At 22.7% G+C, this 24123-nt stretch overlaps 4 protein-coding genes across 4 annotated transcripts; 3 read left to right on the top strand and 1 right to left on the bottom strand. All coding sequences in view use genetic code 6, as the record gives it.

Moving 5' to 3' along the window:
- Window positions 1–883: 883 nt before the first annotated feature.
- Window positions 884–3714, top strand: TTHERM_00259410 (pyridoxal-dependent decarboxylase domain protein; the record flags this gene model as incomplete). The annotated part of the gene is made up of 8 exons (XM_001008991.1): window positions 884–1133; window positions 1502–1801; window positions 1855–2065; window positions 2119–2260; window positions 2648–2825; window positions 2949–3165; window positions 3221–3518; window positions 3583–3714. 8 exons carry the CDS (start codon window positions 884–886, stop codon window positions 3712–3714), a joined length of 1728 nt encoding a protein of 575 aa, XP_001008991.1.
- A 1471-nt stretch (window positions 3715–5185) lies between these two features.
- On the bottom strand, window positions 5186–6136 carry TTHERM_00259400 (2-oxoglutarate/malate carrier protein; the record flags this gene model as incomplete). Its single annotated transcript, XM_001008990.2, has 1 exon — window positions 5186–6136. The coding sequence occupies one exon, from the start codon at window positions 6134–6136 to the stop codon at window positions 5186–5188; it is 951 nt and encodes a 316-aa protein (XP_001008990.2).
- A 3332-nt stretch (window positions 6137–9468) lies between these two features.
- Window positions 9469–15472, top strand: TTHERM_00259380 (transmembrane protein, putative; the record flags this gene model as incomplete). The annotated part of the gene is made up of 5 exons (XM_001008988.2): window positions 9469–10030; window positions 10156–10754; window positions 10842–11784; window positions 12008–12232; window positions 12387–15472. 5 exons carry the CDS (start codon window positions 9469–9471, stop codon window positions 15470–15472), a joined length of 5415 nt encoding a protein of 1804 aa, XP_001008988.2.
- Window positions 15473–18235: 2763 nt separating this feature from the next.
- On the top strand, window positions 18236–23003 carry TTHERM_00259370 (transmembrane protein, putative; the record flags this gene model as incomplete). Its single annotated transcript, XM_001008987.2, has 4 exons — window positions 18236–18373; window positions 18742–19624; window positions 19940–20158; window positions 20218–23003. 4 exons carry the CDS (start codon window positions 18236–18238, stop codon window positions 23001–23003), a joined length of 4026 nt encoding a protein of 1341 aa, XP_001008987.2.
- Window positions 23004–24123: the final 1120 nt, after the last annotated feature.

Genomic DNA, 24123 nt, shown 5'->3' with positions numbered 1-24123 from the left:
AAATTAATTAATTTACACTAACTTTTATTAAGCGAGGCTCACTTTTTATTTACAGATTTTTCATTGCTCTTTTGCATCTGAGTTTTTATTAAAATTTTATAAAGATTTTTGGCTCAAGCATATCTATTTTGAAGTTAAAATAGAGATAATTCAAGCCAGAATCAATTTTTTAAAGCGTTATAAGCAAATTTTTTATTATTTTCAACTAAAAAGATATATTCACAAAAAAGTTATTGTCATTTATTTATATTATGCTAAAGCTCACACAAGACTTTACTTATCGCATCAGAATATCGCAGAATAATTAATTTTTAAAATATCTATAAAGCAATTTACAAAATGAATTTGTATAAAGAATATTCGATCAATTTTCTCTAAATGTGTTAATTATAACTAATTTAATGCACATTTAAATTAGAGGGCCATCTGAAACTTTCTGTTAACAATTGACACTACTCTTGTAAAGTTTTATTAAAAAAATTTAATATGACGCTATTTAAATGCATTTTACCTCAAAAGTACAATAACCTAAAATTAATGATAACAACAGCCAATCATTAACATCTATAATACTATTTACATCATTCAACATATCCTCATGTTAAATAATGTATTTACTTATTCGGCGAATTACTCCTTAATCAAATTAATTACATTAATCCACTTTAAATTTTGAATATAAATTGGAATGATCCATTTTACAATCTATCTATTTTGTTCGTTTATCACAATTTAATAATTAAGCAAATAGTAATTTTAATATATTAAGGCAATTCTTATAGCTTAAATACGTCCAGCTAGAATCCAAGATTATGAAAAAGCATTTAAATTGAAAACTTTAATTGTAGGATAAAAACTAAAAGTAGAGATAAAAAGAAAATTAATGGAAATAGTCCGTAAAGTTATTAGCGGTCTCACTACATCTGATTTAGTAGAAGCATATAAATATAGTAGAGACCATTTATATAACATAATCCATCCTTTCACTCATTAATATGAATAATACTTCATAGCCTTTTGTAGAAAAAACGATTTAGGTTATTTTGATCAATCAGTACTTTTAGTCCTGGTGTTCTTCTGCCTTATTATGACCTTAAAGACCATCTATAGCATACTTAACTTTATTTTCAAAGGTAAATTCATTTTGTCTACAATAGAAAATACTTTCTTAGTTAAACTATGAATTCAGTATTAAGGAGAAAAACAAATAAAAATCATTTCAGCTTTATTCAATTAGAATTTATTACAAAAACAATTAATACATTTTAAAAACTGAATGAATCGTGGCATTAAACAATTTTCTATCAAAACCTTAAAAAAAAAAAATTAAAAAAATTTATTTAGAGTAAGCTTAAAACCACAATTAATTATTAAAAAATTCAATTAACTATTGATAAGAAAGTTGTTTTAATTCATAAGTGTATTAAACACAAATTCTTTCTAATATCTTTTTGAAATGTAAAAACTAAGATATTAATCCACTATTTTAAATTTTTTATAGAAAGAGAAGTCAGCTTAAAAGCTTAAATTTTCAAGCTTATAGTTACTTATGTGCCATTTGCTAAAAAAGAACTTGAAAAGAGCAAGTAGAAGTTAGAGCATGAGTTAGAACACACTATTGATAAATACACTAATGAAAAATGCCCTGTATTAAATGATAAAGGAATGAACTAAGCTCTCCTCTAAAAGAGATTTAAGGACTGGATTGATAGAGATGATAAATTATCAGGATCTGGTAAGATATCTGGCTCTAGATATGGTGATGATAGAGATTTCGAGAAGGAAGTTTCAGAGTTTGCAAGTAACAAATTATTTTTTATATCAACTTATTTAATTTCTTTTATAAACAAACAGAGGGTTTCTTATACCACAATCCTATGCATTATGATATTTTCCCTGCAACCAGATAAATGGAGGCAGAAATCATTAAAATGACATGCAATTTATTTGGATCTAACGACGGTTATGGGTTCACAACAACTGGTGGTACTGAATCAATCATGATGGGTGTCCTTGCTCATAGAAATTATGCTGCAAAATATAGAAAAATCACTGAACCAAATATGTAATTCACAATATTTCAAAATAAAATAAATTAATTAAATAAAATAATTAAAGAGTTATGCCTGTAACTGCTCATCCTGCCTTCAATAAAGCATGCAACTTCTTCAAAGTCAAGTGTATCAGAGTTCCTGTCAATAAAGATTCTGTTGTTGAGATCAGCGAAGTGAAAAAAAGAATTGACTCTAATACAATAATGGTAACATATAAACTTGATTTTTATTAAAAATAATTTGAATTTTTAGATTGATTTTTAAAAATCTCTTTATTTTTTAAATATTTCTCTATCCATTAATGCCAAGTAAAGGAAATTAACAATTAAAAAAAATATAAATAAGTAAGTAAATAAGAAATTTATTAAATCAACTGATTATAGTTTATTATAAGAAATATTTTTGCGTTATGCTTAAAATTTTACTTAATTTCTTGAGTAAAAAAATAAATTGGTTATTATATTTTACTATAAATTGTTTTAAAATTGAACTTAAAAAACTGAATTTTAATTTTAAATTAAACTTGTTCTTATTTTTCTTGCAATTTATGAAAATTTATTTAAATTTCTAATATATTATTTTTAAATATTTAGCTTGTTGGATCTGTTCCAAACTTCCCTCACGGTACTATTGATCCTATTCCTTAATTGGCCAAGCTTGCTAAATCAAAAGGAATTGGCCTTCACGTAGATTGTTGTTTAGGTGGCTTTGTCGTTGCTTTTGCTAAAGATTACAATTTAGATATTCCACCTTTTGACTTTACTGTTGATGGTAAAATACTATTTAAAATTTTAAGTTTTTCAAAACTATATTCAACAACAATAAATTTTTAATTATTTTCAAGTTTTAATTTTAGGTTTTATAAATAAATATTTATTTTAATTATTAAAATAGGAGTAACTTCAATAAGCTGTGATCATCATAAATACGGTTTAGCCCCAAAAGGTGTATCAGTGTGTATGTTTAAAACATTGGAATTAAGACATTCTTGCTACACATCTCTTAGTGACTGGCCTGGTGGTTTTTATGCTACTCCTTCTGTTTGTGGTTCAAAAGCAGGAGCACCTATTGCAGGAGCATGGTATGCTATGCAATATCATGGCAAGCAAGGGTAAATAGATATTTAGTTTTGTAATATATTATTTTAATTTATTTTAAATGAATAGATACATTGAAAAATCTAAGAGCATAAGTGGATGTGTTAAATAGCTAGTGTAAGCCATTAAAGAATCTCCTGAATTATAAGAAATTGATGTTATTGGTAATCCTAAAACAGTCGTCGTTGCTATTGTTTACAAAAAAGGAGTTAATAGAAATATTTATCACTTAGAAGGAGCTTTAAGTTAAAAGGGATGGGCTTTTGCTGGTGTTTAAAGACCTGCAGCCATTCATATTTCAATTACTCACGGTATCGCAAACCGTGTTAAAGATTTAATTAGAGACCTTAAGTTAGCAGTTAAAGAAGTAATCAACTTAAAAATATTTATTAAATATTTAAACTAGTTCATTAATCTAAATAAATTATTAGGTTGCAGAAAATCCTGAAAAATTTAAAAATAGTTCTAGCTCTTCTATATACGGTGCTTCAGTTTAGGTTCCTGATACAAGAATACTTGACAGTATGCTTGAAATTTGTGTTGATTTCTGCTTAAGATTGTGAATAAATTCCCTACCTTACTTTTTACTCCCTAATAATCCTTTTAAAATAAATAAATAATCAAATATTTTATGTATTTATTTCATATTTTATAAATTTATTTATTAAATAATTTTTCAAATTAATTTTAAAAAAAATACTTTCTTTGAATTTGTAAAGAAAGTATTCTATTTATTTTTAAAATAAATTTTGGTTTAAATAAAGTATTTCTTTATTGAATTAATTCCTGATGGATAAATTAAAAATTAGTTTCTTTAATAGGAAATAAAAATAATTTTTTAAATAATTATTTAAATTTATTGATTTTATTTCATCAGAGAAAGAACTTTAAAATAGAATAATTATTTAGTTATTTAGACTTTAAATTGAAGCTTTACCTATTATTTAAAAGGTCTTTCTACAAAGTTTAGTTAAACAAAGAAAAAAATTTTTATAACTTTTAGTATTTTAAAATTTAAAATTAAATTATTTTTCATTCTTTATCATTTTATTTTTTGTATTTAAAATAATTATTTTTTTTATTTTAATTAATTATTTTGAATAAGAAAAATATTTGTATGAATATCTTGTTTACTCATCTGTATATTTAATAAAGATATTTTAAGCTTAAATTGATCTAATCAAATAATAATTAAACAAAAATAATAAAATCTGTAAACATCTAATACAAACTATCTATTTATCAATAAAAATAAAATGATCATTCCTAAAATACTTAAATAAATACTCAATTTTAAATTATAATTTGAGATTTTACTTTTATTTTTTCAAGAAATTTAATGAATTAATTAAATATGAATTAAAAAAAATTATCTTATCTTTTGATTTTTTAAATTAACAGACACTTAAACTTTTGTTTTATTTTACTACTTTATTTTTTTTAATTTTTTTCCTTTTAATTATAAAATGGTAATTCTGATCAAATAAAAGAAAAATGAATGTTAAAAGTCAATATTTATATTAAGAAAATCAATTACTTTATTTTTAACATAATTTATAAATCTGCTTTTTATTTTAATAAAAATACACTCACAAAATAATAAACAGATTAATTTTTTACTTCTTTATAATATCCATTTTTATAAAAACAAGAATCTTATAAAAGACAGATAAAAAATAATTACCAATAAGTGATTAATATTAACTATACATTAAATATTTGATTACACTACTAATCTATTACTATCTATTTATCTTTTTATCTATCTAACTTGATTATTTCTTTTATTACACAATAATCTTTTTTTTTTAAGCTTTAAATAAAACTCATTTATATTCATTAAAAATTGGTAAAAATTATTATGATTGACTAAAGATTTTGGATAATAAAAAAGGGAAAATACTTAAAATTGAAAAACTAAACAAAATATATTATTTATTTTTTAATGTTATAATTATAAAATATACAATTTAGAGCAATAAATATTAACTTTTTTATAATAAATTAATTAGTTTTTATTAAACGAGTATAAACTCAGTTTTTCATTGTGTTTTTTGAAAAGCACTTATATAAATAATCTTAAAAGAGCAACGTTACTATTGAGTGTGGAAACATCCTGCACAGAAAAGTTGGCATACCAACCCATAATCCGAAAAATCCTTCTGATTTAATTGATTTCACCATACAGTCACCTATATTATTGTATGGAAACACTCCATGGCGATTTGCCTTCATTCCTTAGAGCTTAGTTTTAATGTTATCAAAGGGTAGAGAAACAACTGAAGAAACTAAGCAGGCACTGAAAGAGGCTATGCAAGATGTAGTAAAGAGATCTTTTGTTCCTGTATAAGCATTTATTCTCTCTTTGACTTCATCATATGTAGTAAGCATGCTAACATTTATAAAGACTGCTCTAACAATAGTTGGGATTGAACCTCTCCACAATGTGAAAAAGCCTTCTTCCTTAACCATTCTAACCATAGCATCCATAACATTTTTGTAATTTCTTCTTTTGTGAGCAGGCAGCAAGGAATCCTACTAAAATCTTACTACAGAAATATCAGCTGGATTTCCAACTATACATGCTACATATCCTGCAAACGAAGAATACATTATTTTTTCAAACATTGTAGGATATCTATTATTTCTTTCAGTATGTGTATCAGACAACAAGCGGAACAATCCAAGACGAGTTGAGCCATAAGTTAATTAACGGAGTAATGCAGCATCCATGCCTTTGAACAATCCTCTGAATCCATCATTAACAATTACATGTTTTGAGATAGTTATTGGATTTGTTGTCAATCCATTTGCTTTTCCCAATGCAATTTGCTCGTTTATAATCTAAATTCTTACTTTTATGGTATCAATAGGCTGAACAATTATAGTTGCAGGACATCCAGCAAACCCACCAATAAAGAAGGGCTTTATTTTCTCCCAAGCATTTTAAAATATCATTCCACTTTATATTTGAGAAGATTGCATAATGCTTTGACTTAATAATTATTTATATTCTACAATTAAGTTAAGTTTGATTTTTTGTTGTTTAGTTTTGATGAAATTATTTATGAAAGTTACTTAAATATTTTTATGTTTATATAGCCGCCTTTCAAATTACAACAAAAATTGAAAGCTGACTATAAAAGGTGGATATGATTGCTTCGTTTGATTCTAAAACAATTATTATAATTACGTCAAATTTCTACTAAATACCAAACGAAAGAGGAAATTTATCATATTATTCCAGCAATTACAACATATAATCGAACAAAATTCAAAAATTTATTTTTATGTTTCTTAAAAAAATTAATGATTTTTTATTAAATTTTTCGAGAGAGACAAATTAAAATAAGCTAATAAAAAAATATAAAGGCGTTAGTTTATTCACCTATTTAAAATGGCAATAAAAAGTAATTAAATGAAAGTATTTTTTTAGTTATCAAATTCATAAAATAGAAAAATTAGATGGACGCCTAAAATTTTTTGAGATAGATAAAGTGCTTAACTAAATAAAAATTAAATTTATTTGCTGCGATTAAGTCTAATTTAAAAAATTTGTTAATAAGCATTAGACGGAAATTTAAAATAGAAAAATTCATAATTAATTTTTTTGCAAATTATTTTAAAACTTTTAATTTACTTAAAAATTATATTTTCCAAAAAGAGCAACCTGTTTTTTATAGAAAAAATTTTAGTAAAGTTTATAATTAGACTTATATATATATTTGTAATTTTTTCTTTCTCATAAATTCTTCTTACAAATTATGCCTCTCTTATTCGTTTTTTTTCAATTTCTTTATTTTTATATTGCTTTAAGTACCTGCTTTTTATCTTTCAACCAATTAAACAAACAGTACTCTAAAATTATAGAAATCTAAAAATGTAAAAAAAAAAGTAGCAAGCTTAAATATTTTTAATAACTCTTAAAAATATTTTTCTATTACTTTATTTTTAAGGACTAATCCAATAAATAATAATTATGATTATAAAATAAACTTTACTTAGCTTTCATTAAAAAAACACTATATTAAAATCTTAAAAATTATTATCAGCAGATTTTATTTTGAAAACTTCAATTAAAGGTATAAAAAATAATTTAAATTTTAAACATGTTTCAATTTTAAAACAAAAAATAATGATAATAATTTAATCATAATTATTGTTATGTATTTTAAATACTCAATGATTTTTAGCTCAAATCTATCTATTTATTAACAATTAATTAACAAAAATTTTTTAATTTACGAATTGGATATTAGTTAATTATTTTACTAGATTTTAATAAAATAAATATCAATATTATGAAGATATTTTTGTTCTATGTTAATCAGATTTAAATGTTTTTAAATTTAATAAAATAAGTATTTATATAATTAGTAAGTTTAGGATTTTTGGATAAATCTTTTTCTTATTTTTTATTTAAATTTTTGATTAGAATAAATTTTAATTTTTTTGTCAGGTTCGTATTCAACCTTAATACATGAGTATTTACCTTATATAAATCTTTTTATAAAATAGTGATATTTGGGTTTGAATATAAAATTGATAAAATGAATCAGATTATGAAAAATTAACAAACAATTTAACTAATTAGATTTAAAAAGGCTTTTTACTAAAAATATTTTTTTTTTTATAAATTTTAATTTAAAAAAAGCTTTTTTCAATCAATCAATATTTCATTTGCAATATCATTTTTAGGTTTTTAATTTTGTTAAATTCTAATATCCATGTAATGAGTGATTTATGTGTTAATATTTGGTAAAGTAAATATAACTAACATTAAGAATAATTTAATAAGTTAAATTGAAAATAGAATAAAGCATATTTTTAGCTTACTGATTTCTAAATGAAATTATAAAAATATAGTTTTTTACTTACATATTAATTTGAGATAATAAGTCATCATTGGTTTAATCAAATAACATAGTTCTTTGTCTTAATTAGTAAATAAATATACAATATCTTTTTCTATCTAAATTTATATAATTAATTCAAACAATGATGCATATAGATATAAAAATATTACGATGATTACCATAATAATTAGTAAATAAATAAATTGATGACATCTTTGTCTATTTAATTTTATTTAATTAATTCAAACGATGATGTATATTGATTGATACATGCGTTTTACGGATTCATATAGTTGTTAGAGGTAAATATTAAAATATAAGTTAACCTTATACGAAAGTATTTTTATGAAAAAAATGATAAAGTTGATGAAACATGTTGTAAATTTTTATATTTGGTTTACAAGCATTTAAAATATACATCACTAAACTGATTAAAATAAAATAAAATACTGTATTTCATTATTAATTAAAATCATACATTCTTGAATCTTTGAGCTCTTGAATTGGTTATTTTCTTTGAGTTAAATTTTCAGAATAGTTATAAGTGGATATTAATTAGTAAGGAGTTCATGATAAAAGTAAATAAATTTATCTCCTGTAATTAAATAGAAGGTTTCATTTATTCAAATTTTATTACATAATAAATAACTCAATTTTTTTTCCTATTTTTTGCATAGTATTAATTAACTATTAAATTATTGTAAAAAATGCTTAAAATAAGCAAAAAGAAGACAGATAATATTATTAATTCATTTAAATCCTTAAATTTTATCATTTAATATACAAAAATCAATTATTAACCTTAATATAAGCAAGTTACTTTTAGGTATTTACTATTGTTTTTTTTTAAAAAAAAAAAACTAATTTTTAAATATTCAAAATGAATTTATTTAACAAAATTATTTATGAAATACATTTTTTTTTATTTTAAGCTTTTTAAAGAGGATTTTTTAAATTTCAATTTTTCAATTAGAGAAATTTGGATTTATTTATTTGTTTAGTCTTTTTAATTTCTTTAAAGAAGAAAATCTTTGAGAAAATATTCAACTTATTATGAAATGATGTATGTAATTTATTCTTTCAATATTATTTGTTTTCGCTTACAAATTTTATTAATAAGAGAATAGAAATTATTCATTATAAAGAGATTATGGTTTATATTAAGAATAGAATTTAAAAGCAACAACATTCCCTTATACTTTTTTAAAGTAAAACATGTAAGATAAAATACTGTTCGTCCTCAGAATTAAAATAGCAATTTTAGCTTGATTAGTCGTTTATCTTTTATAAGAAAAACAATTTGTTTTTTACTAGTAAATCACCAGCTTTAACTAATTTATAAATCAATTTTTAATAACCTTTTATTTGAAGCTAATTAAATTGCTTGATTATATTTGCGATAAAAAATTAGAGTAAACATAAAATAAATATAAATAAGAAATCAAAAAATAAAAGTAAAGCATGGATAATCATAAAGAACTGGTTTTTTAAGGTGAGGTCAGCCCATTCTCGAAAAAAATTAATTTTGGCAAGAAAAGTAAAGGCTATTTAATTAATGTTATAGTTCAATCACTCAAATACGGCTTTTCTTCCTGTGTGCCATATTAATTATTATTTATTGTTTTCATAATAACTCTATCGATAGTTGAGCTTTCATTTTTGATAGATTTAAGGTTCAACAATGAAAATCACACTCAATAAAATAGATTCATAGACTTAGTTAGAATATCTAGACTAAATTCAAATATAACTTATTAGTAAATAATAATAATAACCAATTTTATCTTCATTGTAATTAAATTGATTGTTTGTGCTCTTTCTGTTATAAAGGCTGCTTTTTTTATAGCAAGGAGAAAGTAGTGGAACTCTTTTTTTAAAGTACAATAGTTAATTAACTCTTTATTTCAATATATTTTATTAATACCTTGTTGGTATGTATCTATGAATTTCGCTTTTGGAAATACTGGCGCTTCTTTTATGAAAGGTCTATCTTATTTCAATTTAGCATTTACTCCTTTTATAGGTAACAATTAATATATTATTTATTGGATTGATACTTTTATTAAATATTCACTTTTAATTTCTTAAAACAAGAAATTTTTTTACCACACAATTATTAATACAAAAAATATTTATCAATATATTTAGGATACTTGATAGAAAGAAAAAGCATCGGGTACAGTTTTCTATCTAACAATTATTCATAAAAGAATATTTAATTTTTAGGATAAATAAATTTCATACTTACGCTAATTATGATCATAATATATAGAATTTCTTCAAGCAGAATACTTTGCTTATTTGTCGCTTTTAAATAAATTTTTAAAATTGCATTTTTAGTTTTTAGAAGTGAATTCTAAAAATAGTAAATTGAACTTGTAAATATTATAAATCAAACAATTATTTTAGTTATTTCATTAATCTATTTGGTTAACTAATAAGAAGAGGCTTCATTTTTAGGAGCAATTATAGGGATTGGTCTTTCTTTTAAAATTGGTATAACAATTTTTAAATAAAGAAGCTAAAAAATTTTGCAATGTTTACTGAAAATTAGTGATCCTTAAAAAGCAATTAGTGCATATGAGCTTATTTCATGTAATATGTTTTTAGTTGAAAAAATAAATTAAATTTAAGAAAACTACGCCTTAGACTAAACTGGAATGATATTCGAATAGATATATATAAATCACATAGAGAAGTGTTAGGTTAATTCATCCTTCCCTTGCTTTTGCAACAAGTATTTTAATGTAAACAAGTTTTAATTATTTTTAATATTAATTGAGCAATATTTTTTAATCAGTAAGCTTAACTCAATATTAATAATAAATAAAAAGGAAATCTAATATTCTAGATAGTAATAGTTTATTGATGAACAGTAGAGAAAAAACTTTATCTTAGATTTTATAGATAATTCATTCACAAATTTTATTGCTCGAAATAATCGTAGAATCGACACAAGTCTTCTCTTTAGCTACTAATACTTTGTGATAGAAATGTTCAAGAACCCAATCAAGTCTTATTGCAACTTAGAATATATCAAAACTAAATTAAGCAATCAAGAGATTACAGTCGCAGATGTTATTACTCTCGATGAAATTTAAAGCTTAATGCGAAGTGTTTATAGCGATTAGCTGCTCAACTTGTAATGCAAAAACTAAAATATGAACATGATGCAAATAATATATCATGAGAGGGAAAATAGAAATGTTTAAATTAAAATAATTGGATTAATGAAAAAGACCGGATTATTTTATAATTATCTTTGCTAGAACTAAGTTAATTTAAGTCTAATTAAAGAAAAAGCTCAGTTACTTTGTAAAGAATAGAAGAAAGTCATCCAAATTTTAAATAATTTAAAGAGAAACTCAACAAACAGCTCCCAAGTTAAAGATTTATGTTCTATTTTCTATGAAATATATTGTCAAGAGAAATACCAACATTAAATTAATCATTTTTAATCATAATTTCAATTACCCGATGAATCATTCAAAAACTATAGAGAAAGTGAAGAAGAAAATACATATTTTAAAAGAAAAACAGTTGGAATCTCAGAAAACTAATGTGTGCTCTTTTGTTCTTTTATTTAGGGTAAATGTTGCATTCATCTAGCTACTGATTAGTTTTACTAACTTTTTTCATCTGATAGCACAACCTAAGTTATTATGAATGTTAAAGGCAGGAATCTGTGCGAATTCATCCCCACTGAAATAAACACTATCCTTAATGCCTTCAGTCTAAATTCAACCAGCCAAATAGAAAGCAAATTCTTAAATACAAGTAAAACTTCATTTTTTTTTTCAAATTAATCAATGTTTCATGATCTTTTTTAAATCTTCAATCATCAATAAGACTTAATCAGAATCAAAAAATTTAAAATTTAGTTTTAATAACAATTAAAAGTTAAAATCAACCACAAATTTTATTAACTAAATTATAAAAATTGTAAGTTCAAAATAACAAAATCTAAATTTTAAAAATACAAATTTTTTTTTTAAATTAGAAAATAGATTTAACTTTGGTTTGGATGACAAAGGTTTTATATTTCCTTTAAAGATTACAAGCAAATTACAAAAATATGGAGATGAAGTTGGCATTTGTTACTTACTAAATAGAATCAATAAATAGAACAATTACATTCTGCTTTCCATGCAAGGAGGAATTCAAGCAGTAAGCTAGAACTTGTTTTCAATAATATCAAGCAACTTACATATAAAGCTATCATATGGTAAATATTTAATTATTTATTTATTTTTTTATTATAATCAAATATTTTTGTAATATTTAAAAATATTATTTATTTAAAATTGAGTGATGACAATTAATTTGAATTACTAGAAATATACTTTACTATTCCTACAAATTTTATTATAATAATTTAGACGCTTTTAGATAGTTTTCAATTACTGAATTAATACCTTTAGTGAGTATGATTGATTCCAAGGAATATGAAAATAATGATAAGTATTACTCCACTCTTTTGATAATTCCAAGACACAAGGGCTTATTCCATGAAAAGAATTAAATTTCTATTGAAAATTTTACTATTTAGCAGCTAAATAAAGCATAGAATTAATGGGATTTTCTAGCAGCATTTTAAATAAAATTTCAACTTAATATTTAAAAAGAAAGCAATGGATAATTTTTATTTAAGTATATCAAAATTAAGGATATTCAAGAAATCAATAGCATTTCTGAAATTTAAAGGGAAATTCAAAATATAAACAATGCCTTTAAAGATAAAAATAGTTCTAAAACTTATTTTTAATAGTTTGAAAATAAAAGTGACTATGAATCTATTCAAGACACTAAAGTGACATCATCACCCTCTCCATTTTTGAAATAAGACATAATAGGATAGCTAAACCTGTTCAATGGAATGCAAGTAAAGAAAGAAATAAAAGAGATATAAAATGCCATTCAAATGTCATAGCAATATTAATAATAATCTATCATTTTTGGCGATAAGTTAATGTATGAATAAAACAAATAAAAAGAAAATACTTAAATTTAACAAAATTGCTCAAGTCTATCTACTAATTTCGAAGCTAACAAAAACCAAAACTCACTAACTTTGAAAAACTAAAGCTAATCAGATTTAAAAATTGCAAATATTTCATAATTATCTTTCTAAAAATTTGAAGAAACTCAAAGAAATGAGAATTAGCCTTAGAACTCTGTCCGTTTCGATAAGTCATATGAGTAATTAATGAATCTTACGCAAACAAAGTAAGATTTGGAGTAAATTGGATATTATTACCAAGAATAAAGTTATCTTGAAGCAATCAAAGAAAAGTAAAACGAAGTTTCTCCAATAAGCTAAATGAAAGAAGATTTTTAGTAAAGATAAAAAAATTAATGGCAGATATAAAGACAGTAGCTCTTTATGCAATAATTATCAGCTCCTTAGAGCTAGAGCATAGATTAAGAAGCAAAAGATAAAGTAGTCAAGAAATCATAAACTAGAAAAAATAAGTAAAAAAACTAATTCTTGGCTAACCTTTAAATAGATGCTTCAAATAATAGTGTTTCTCTCTCAGGGGAAAGTCGTAGCTCAAATGAAAAGAATTTAATTATAAAAAAAATAAAATCAAAAGTTGGGTTGAAAAACTTAATGGCATACTTTTTCATCGGATTTGCTTCATTTGGAATATTTATTGGAATAACTGTTCTGGGGTATTTGAATAACTAAAATGGTATTGATCTATTTTCGCCTTCATTCAAAACAATCACCAAGCCTATAGAACTTTTGTATAACACTCTTGATGTGGCGAGATAAGTATGTTTCCAAAATTTGGTTTAAAACTACTTCCCTTTAATGGATACCAATTTGAAGAATATTTAATCTAATGCTGCTTACAAAAAAGCTGTTTCAGGTATTAGTGACTTACAAGGAGACTATGTTGCTTTAGTATTGACTTACTCAAATAGAGATTCGATTTCCTACCTTGAAAAGCAGATATCAGATGTAAAAGTGATGACATAAATAAATAACTCAACAAATATTTACAGCATTCAGACAAAACAATAAATAGATTTATTGAAAGACTATTACTACTATACTAATTGGTTTTTAGTTTAAAACACACCTTCAATCGAATATTTTGAATGGGAAAATCTTCCAGAATTAAAGTAAAAATAAACTTCTTTTTAGTCATACATTGAATCAAATATAAGCAGCTTTTTGAATGGCACTACTTAGAACTACTGGATTTAGTTCTCAATAGTAATTTCTATGGCTGGATTACTTGTAATAGTTTTCTTTGTTATTAAATATTTATCTGTAAAGCAAAAAGAATAAATTCTCTCTTTAATGGGGTCAATAAGACCTGATTTACTTGAGCTCTAAATATAAAAAATAAATGAATTTGTGGAATTTATCTAAAAAAAGATTATAAAAAAATAAAACAAGCTAAATGGAGGTCGCAATATTTCATCAGTAGGTAGCAATATTTTCTCAAATGAATAGCTTGAGTAAGAAGAAGAAATTAGGAAGTTTTATTAAATTTAGAATTTTTCATAAAAGCGTAAACGCTCAATAGCTTAATTTGATAGCCTTCCTAAGATAAAATTCATCCATGTTTTAATTGGCTTGATTTTCATAGCAGCATTCGTTTTTCAGCCTATATTAAACTTGGTATTAGTGAGCACGTATGTTAGAGAGTAGCAGTGGCTATTGGACTCAAAGAAAGCAGTAATCGAGTTAATAGTGGCAATATAACAAATAATAACCCCTTAATTCTATAACATCTAAGCCATTTTTAACAACTAAAATCCAACTAAAACATAGTATTTTGATTATATGCAAAATGAATTGGCAACCTATTAAAAAATGAAGAGTTATTAAACTTATTTATAATATCCACCCTAATTTACAAGATATAACCAAGTCTTATACAATGATCTCTACAATAAAATAGTAAATGATGATATATGTCAAGTTATGATAAACTACCCAACATATTTTAGGGCTAATTAAACTGGAGTTTAATGTGAAACCTTAGCTGAAGGTATTTTGACAAAGGGAATGATATAAAGCTATAATTATGCAGTTGACTAAATAGATGTTTTTACATAGATTTATATGCAATACACAGAATACACACCTGTAGAGTTCCAAAATATACAATAGTAAATATAAAAGCTATAACAAATGTAAAATATTTTGACTGAGCTAAATGACTTAGTCATTGCAATAGAAAATGGGGCTGTAGCTTTAAATATTTATTATTATTATGTTACAGCTGAATATACTGATTCTATTGCAAATACTATCTACTTCCTATTTTGGTATTAGCTAATTTTTGTGTGTTTAGCTATTTTTATAGGTTGGAATAAGCTATTCTCAGCAATAAACTAAGACTTAATACAAACAAAATCTTCTTTAACACTCTTTCATGTTGACATCCTTCTAGAGAGTGTTATCATAAAAAAATATTTCTAAACAAATAAATTTGGCATTTTTTGATTAAAATATATGCAAAAATTCGATCAAAAATCAATAAAATTAATTGTATTATGCAAAATAAAAACTACATAAAATAAATTGTTTAATATATAATCATTTTAAGCAATCAATCAAACAAACAAAAATGCTAACTACCAAATTACTTACTTACTAATTCAATAATATATAAAATTATATTATTTTAGAATAAAATAATTTTATGTTTTTACTTGTAATCAAACAATTTTATTATTAATAATGTTTAAATTAGTAAAATTAATAAATTTAATTTTAATTTGTTTTTTAAAATTTTATAAAAATTAATAAAAAAATTAATTTATTAGATTAATTTTCTTTATTCAAAATATAGTAAAATAATGTTTTTTACTGAAAAAACTTTAGAAATAAACAAACAAAAAAAATTATCAGCGTAAACCAATTCTGAATTTACAGATATAAAAATATTAACTAACAATAATGAGAGAATAGTTTAATTATTGAATTTTTTGGTGAATAAATTTATTTGATTTGATTTGATCAGAAATTAAAAAATTTTTTTAACTATCAATGAATTAACCTAGGAATAATAATTTAAAGTGTAACAAACACAAATTTTAGGTTAAAATATGTTAAATAATTTTAGTTTTTAAAGAAAATTTTATTTTTAATGTATTTTCTTAGTTTTAGAAAATATAAAAATTAATGTGTGCATTTTTTTAATGATGAAACTAATATTTGTAGTATTATTTTGATTCTAAAAATAATAATGACAAAATAAATATATATCATTTTTTTGAGAGAAACATTTTCCAATTTAAGTCAAAAGTTTTTATTATGAAACTTAATATCAATTAATCATTAGAATTATAATTCTAAAATATATTTATTTATTAAAATACTCAATAAAATTTAAATGGTTTTGGTTACATTTTTATCAAACAATTAATTACCTTTTTATTTAGTTTATTTTCTCACATTTAATTAATGTTCACAAATTTTAAAAATAAAATCAGTCTATTTTTAATTTGTAATCAAAGGAACAAGGTTTCTATTTATATTATGCTTTATTTTTTTACCACATTTCTTTTCCTTTAGCATTTTTTAAAATTTTTACATTTTTTGTTATGATCAGCAAAAATATAAAATAAAATATTCTGTAAATTAATCTACATGATATTTGCTTTTTTTTCAAAATCAAAGTAAGGAAAAAATAATTAAGTGATATCCAAAAAAATAAATAAATTTTTTACTAAAAAAACTTTCATGATCAAAATAATTAATTTTAGGCATAAAAATACATTTATTAATAAACAAATATTAAATATTGATATTTGATCTTTTGAAGAAAAGTAATATAGCATTCAAATTCCTAGTTCTAAATGTTTATTGGGTTTTTAGATTTTTAGGTAAAACTTGAAAATAAATAAATAAGTAAATAAATAAAATGAAACCAGGCTTTAATCTTACTGAATGATAACTCAATTCAAGTATTGAAATTAGATTTAACATTTATGTGAAATAATTAGCTTAAAAAAATTAAAATTTTTTGTTTATAAAAATTTTTATTAAAAATCTTGAGAAAACTTAGAAATTAAGGGAATTAAAATTATCTCTTGTGTAATCATTAATTTAATTAAAAAAGAAAACAAAAAATTGATATAAATATTAGCAAAAAAGTAAAGCTCAGTTTCATTTGTAGAAGATGCTTTAGCAAATTCACTTTGAGAAAACTCACTTGGGTTTTTAAGAAAATATTAAATTGTTTTATATTAAAGTATTAAGCCAATCACTCAAAGTTAGTTGCATAAATGAATTTTTATCTATGGTAGCTATAATATTTTATTGTATATGTCATCTGCCGCTAATAATGAGTTTTGATTTCTTAGACAAGATTTTTAATGAATGCTAAACGTTGATAATGGTTGTTTAATTAGTGCTTTATTTAAGCTATGTTATTATAATTTCTTTGTTTTTCTACTTTTTTAATAAGAGACCTTCATTTATTGAGAGTACCATAAATTCTTTACAATACTATAATTGCTTTTATCGCTATTTTATTCATCTACCTTTTTAGCTGATTTGCATATATAATATAAAACAATCTGGATAATCATATGTATTTTTGGTTTATTGTTCATCTATTATTTATTTAATGATTTCTTTCACCAAAGGTAATACATACATACAATATTATTTCATTTTTTATTGATTGTTTTCATTAAATAAAAGATATTGCAAAAGCACAAAAAATACAAATTAACTGAATGCATAAATTATTTTATTAACTATTTTCTTTATTATAATGAATTAATTAATTAATTAAAAGGCTTATTTATTGAATATCACAGCTAGAGCTTATCATTTGATTACACAAATTATCTGCAAAAAAATCAATTAGATTTTCTAATATTTAAATATATTATATTCTAGATTATAGTATTCTTAAATGTATTCAAGATACAAACTATTACTTAATTAGCTTTGTTTATCAGCTTACTGATATATTTATATATCAATTTTAAGCAATCTGAGTACAGCAATTTAAAAATTCAAAGTGTTTCTCTTTGCTGTGCTGTAGCGCTCTGCTTTTAGTCTATTGCTTAACTTATATCCAATCAATTTTTAAATTAAACAACTCAAAATAATCTCTTTTTATTAGTTTTTTTACCTATATCCTTCAAGATTGCTTAGATTTTTGAATGCCTTAAGCTAAATTAATTCAGATTAACTTTTGTAAAAAGTAATCAAAAAGATATTGGTTAAAATTTAAAACAAATGTTTGATATGCTGATACAAGAATTACCTTTGTATCATAACTAATATAAAAGAGGCAAAGGAGTGATATATGAAACAATTTATTCCAACCATCAAATGCAATGTTAATTAACAGAGAAAGAGTGCTTTTGTCAGAGATTCAATCAAGTAAATTTGAAAAATTATAATTATTCTATATTAGCTTTTATCTCCTCTGAAAGATATAAATTATTTATTAAAATTATTAACGAAGCTATAAAATTTTTGCAAATTTTAAAAGAAAAATGATACTTTCTGTCACAAATTTTGTGAATATTTAGTAAATAAACTAGCTGATTACATTTACCTTTAAAGTATATAAAATCAGAGAGTAAATTAGAAGCAAATACAAAAATTTACCCTAATTTATATCATTATAAATGAGTTTAATTAACTATTTGTTTGAATGATTGATAATTTGAACCCAGTATTTATTTTCAGATTAGAGGAGTTTTTACAGATAATAGCAATTTTAAAAAATTCATAATTCAAAACAGGGCACTTATATCAAGTAACAAAATGAGCAAGATGAAGAAGACAGACATAACTTTTTGATTGGATACATGCATGATATTATTTAAGATTATTATTAAAAAAATAACACCAAAAGCATTCGAGTAGGCTTTTAATATATTTACTTTACTTTATTTATTCTCAAGGATCCTTTAGAGTGTCTTAAAGCCTACTTTTCAATTAAAAATAGTGCTTTTCAATTGAAGTAATAAAGTATAAAATATTAATCTATTATTTATGAAATTGAGCTGAGTATCTCACAAATATTTAATGAGCAATTTATGAGACAATACTCTTCTAATCACCACCTAGAAATGATAGAAGTCATATAATTTGAGTAGAAAAAAAATTAATTTGAGGATGACATAATTAGGTGCATAAAATCTATGGTCAATTTTTATGATTACCTTCAAAACCACTAATTAAGTTTTAAAGAGCTTGAATAAATTTCTTAAAATCTCTTGTAATAAAAGAATAACATCAAAGACAACTTCAAATTTCTCTCTAAATTCGCTGAATACAATGAAGGCATAAACATACTTGGATAAATCTACCTTGAAGCCTTTGATTAAAATTGTTAAAACATTACTTAATTTTTCTAAGAGCAACAGCGCTAGACAAGAAAATACGCTTTGATCTAAAATAAAAATACTGAATAAATTAATCCAAAAGATGGCGTTATTTATTGCTAGTTTACTGGCAACAGTTATAAAATAAAAAGTTGCTCAGAATAAATTATTAACATTATTTAGCACTCACGCACTAGTTTAAATGATTATAACTTAGAAGTAGTTTTTCCAACTGAAAAATATTTACTCAAATCATTTTAATTGGATCCACAAAATAGACATTACCTTTTAAACTAAAGTAACATTTTTCATTTAAAATAAGTATAGAATATTTTAAAATTAATATTTTAATTTTAATGGAAGTAAATAATTTATTTAAGATTACTTAACTAATTTACTTTAATACTTAATTTTATTTGCATTATTACTGATGATTTCATTAAAAATATATTTTTAGTTAGTTACATTTAATATTTACATAACTTAAAAATACAATTTATTTTTAACTTAATTACGTATTTGCGTTATCTTAAATATTTATACTTTCTCAATTATTTTTACACAAACAAATCAATTGTAACAATAAAATTAAATATATTATTTATTTTAATAGGAGACAGATTTGGATTTGGGATGAATGAGCAAAATTTTATAGTACCAGTTAAGCTAACGACTAAAATTCAATAAATGAGTGACGAAATAGGGATTTGTGTGCTTGTGAAGTAATTATATTTACCTTTTGGCTTGATCCTTCTGTAGAATGATGGAAGAATTTTAGGATTGAATAGATCACTTTATTACCATCTAAATTTTGTGGAGACATCAGATTTAAGTATAATTTTATTATTTTTTAATTTTTATCGAGAATCTTAATTCAATTTTTAATAAAAGTCGGAAAAAATATTGAAGAGTTTATTCCAATTTTGAAATATACAAGAATTCAGACAGATTTAAATAATTGCACTCAGCAATCGATATTTTACATAATTGGTAAGAAGGATTAAACGTAATTGCTATCGAATACTTCAATAAACTAATTTAATATAAACTCGCATGTCTTTTTTGATATAACTTTTAGGGTGATAACCATTTAGCTAGATAATAAGCCTCTCTATTAATATATAGAAATATCAGACTTTAGAGAGTTAGATAGTCATTAAGAAATTCAACATAGGCTCCAAATCTATGATAACTAAATAAATATCATAAAAAACTCTCAATAAAATATTTAAACAGCAATTAATAGCTTTGTCTTTGAGCAAGAAGAAAGCTTAAGTTCAGATAACAAAGAAGATAAAATTCAAAAATAAAGCTAGCTGATAGATTCAAAAAGAGTAGTATCAAAAATAAATGCAAACATGAAAACTTCTATCTTTGAAAATGCATCATCAAAAATTCAATCTTAACAAACTATCAAAATTAATGAAAGGAGACAGACTGTTGGATTTTAATAAAAATTTAATACTAATTTAAATAGCATCTAATTAATGAGCAGTAGAAGAGAAATAAATATTCCAACTTAAATTGGAAGATAAGATATTTTGTCAGGAGAAGATTTATGTAATGTTATGTCAACGAGAGATTTTAAATCTGCGAGAGTAGACACATAATAAGAAATCGCATTATATCTTACACCTTCTAGCTAGGTTGGAAAGAAAAAGGTAGAGTTTGCTGAAGATTAGAATATGAATAGTCCTATCAAAGCTGTAGAGGAAATAGCGCTAGTTTCTAATATAGGATCATCGCTTTTTAGTAGAACTTCAACTTATAAAATTATTTTATCAAGAAAAATTAAATCTAAAAGCATGGCTTGCAATTTATCTTACTTTTTTATGATTGGTTTTATTTCTCTTACTTTGCTTCTCTTAGTAAATTATATTGTTTACCATATAAACATGAACGGTATCGATGATTTCTCTAGTTCTTATGAGAAAGTTTCTAATCCTGTGATTATGTACATGAAAACTTTAGACACAATGAGATCAATTTCTTATTATTATTTAATGAAAGAAAATGCTCCTTCAATCAATAGACAAAATGAACTTAAAGAAATGAATGTAACTAGAATAGACTAGTAAAATATATTCATTGATTACAAATAAGCATATGTCGACCTTTTAATTAACAATCCAAATATTAATCTCATAACAATGCTGCAAAGTTTGACTGTCAACATTACAGATATTTAGAATACACCTGATGATAATGGAAATTCATATAATATTATTATTGATTTATTTTAAGCTCTGACTTAATATTATATGTCATCGCTGTTTATTATAATGAAGGTAGATCCTTTCAGAGAAAACTTCTTGTGGTACAGTATTTTAAATTTCAAGCAAAGCATCATAACATTCCAAAATGAAGTATAAGACAATATGAATAGTGTGCTAAGCTAAAGCTAAAGCGATAATAATGTTTCATTCATAATTATACTTTCTTCAAGTATATCGTTGATATTTATTCTAGCATCTGTGGTCTTAGTTTAGCAAATCTAAAAGAAAAGATTGCTCTCTCTTCTTGGATGCTTTTAACCATCGGAGCTCCAGCAAAAGGTAGGAAAGTTATAAAATCTAATACAAGAATATAAAGAACAGAACTGCTAAACTTGTATTTTTAATAGCACTAATAACAAAGCTAATAAAAATCAAATTAATCAAAGTTAGGCTCTTTCTAAATCATTTGCATCTCCTAGAAGCGATTAGCAAACGAGTAATAAACTGTTTGAAAGCTCCAACTTACAAAAAAGAAAAAGACTTTAGGCTTCTTTTGATGATTTTAAATTTTTTACATTGAAAGATTTATTTTTAGGTATATTAATACTGGTTTTTCTCAATATTCAGCCTTTGCTGAGCATAATTTTATTTGGTCCTTACATTAAAGATCAATAGTGGCTTATTTCATAATAAATAGACATTTATGCCATAGCTAGGACAATAATTTAAGAAGCAGCTCCCCAAGTACTCAATCTTGAATGGTTTTGGAGAAAATAAGATCCAACATAAGGTGTTTTTCTTGATTTGATAAATAGTCAAGCTACTGAAAATTTGCAAAATCTGTAAATAGTAGAATAGCTAGCTTAGTAAGATTTCGTACCAAATTATAATGAAATCGAATATGAAAATTTCTATAAATAAATGTTGACTGGTAATATGTGTTAAACAAGTTCAGAATATCCTCAGTATTTTAAGACAAATTTTACTCTAAACGACTGCAATAATTTGTATTAAGGAATTTTGCAAAAGGGATTTTTAATCACTGTAAAAAAGGCCTTCTAGGAGTTGGAATCTTTGATGGATTTTTATAACCACTACCCGATAACTCCAGATGGTCTTAAATAATCTCAAGATTATTATAAAAAAAATCTCATCAATGGAAATTCTTTAACTGACTTAAACAATCTATTAAAATTTATAAACTAATCTGTTGATTCATTTAGAAGATACTTCATTCATACTTCCTCTTCATATTGCCAGAAAATATAAAGCATATTTTTCTTTTTGTTCATACTTCAAATAGTATTAGTCACTTCTTTGATAATGGGAGTATGGATTCTAGTACAAAAAAAACTAATTTCAGATATTGAGTAAATAAAAAGTTATTTCTCTTTATTTAACATTAGTTTATTGTCAACAAACTCTACATTAAATAAATACTTTACTAACGATGTCAATTGAAAATAATTGATTTACTCAATCATTACTAAAACAAAAAAACTTTTATAATCAATATCAATCTAACACAAAATAATATATTAAAAAAAGAAAATAAAAAAATTGACAATTATTTATCATAAAAACTATTTACCAAATAATTTAATTGAATCTATCAATTAATTAATTAATTTCTTCTCCAATTATATCTTTTTAGCAACTTTAAATAAAGTAATATTCAAATTTATTCAGTGAAAAAATTTTTCTGTAAATATTTTTGATGTTTGAATAATTAATTTTAAGTAAAATTAATGAAATATTTATTTATTTATTCTTTTATCTTTACCTCAAATTTTGTCAAAATCAATTAATTAATTATTATTTATTTTAATATTCAAATTATTGAATCTATTTTTTTGGAAAGAAAATTTCAGATCATTTCACAAAAAAATAAATAAATATATAAATTTCTATTCAAAAAATTGTAGTGTAAATAGACTTTTAAGTATAGGTAGCTTAAAATATATTTAAAAAATTTTGAAAATATTAATTTATAAAAAAGTAAAATTCATGGAAATTATGATATTTTTTTTATTTGATTGATTAATATTCTTATTTTAATTAATGTGTATGTTTGGAATCTTAAAAAGCCTTTATTTCTTTATAGATCAAATATGTTATTTAAATTGCCTAATTTGATTTCAAAGCACAATTCTAGTAATTATTATTCTTAAACAATAAAATATGAATACTTTTTATAAATTAACTTATATTTATTTAGTAGTTTTGTTATTTTTTTGTATAAAAATTTTGTTTACATTTCATAAATAGGATAAATTATTATTAAAGGATAATATAAAAAAATATAATTTCCTTTACTAAATTATGATAACTTATTTTTATCATATAAAATATAGTTTATTATATAATAATAATAATAGCTAATTAATTCGTCATATAACCTCGATTAACTATTTGTTGATGAGATCAGTCAATATTTTACAAATAATATGAAGTAAAATTTTTCAAACATAAATGTGTGAATGATACAAGTTAAATCAAATCTTAAGTGTTGATTAATAATAAAATTTGTCCGTTAATTTATTAATATAATTACCAAGAACAAAACAAAAGTACAAATAAA

This window comes from Tetrahymena thermophila, assembly GCF_000189635.1.
Source record: "Tetrahymena thermophila SB210 genomic scaffold scf_8254788, whole genome shotgun sequence".
NCBI classification, from domain to species: domain Eukaryota; phylum Ciliophora; class Oligohymenophorea; order Hymenostomatida; family Tetrahymenidae; genus Tetrahymena; species Tetrahymena thermophila.
The sequence above is the reverse complement of the archived record's forward strand: the minus strand, read 5'-3'. Positions and strand labels throughout refer to the sequence as shown.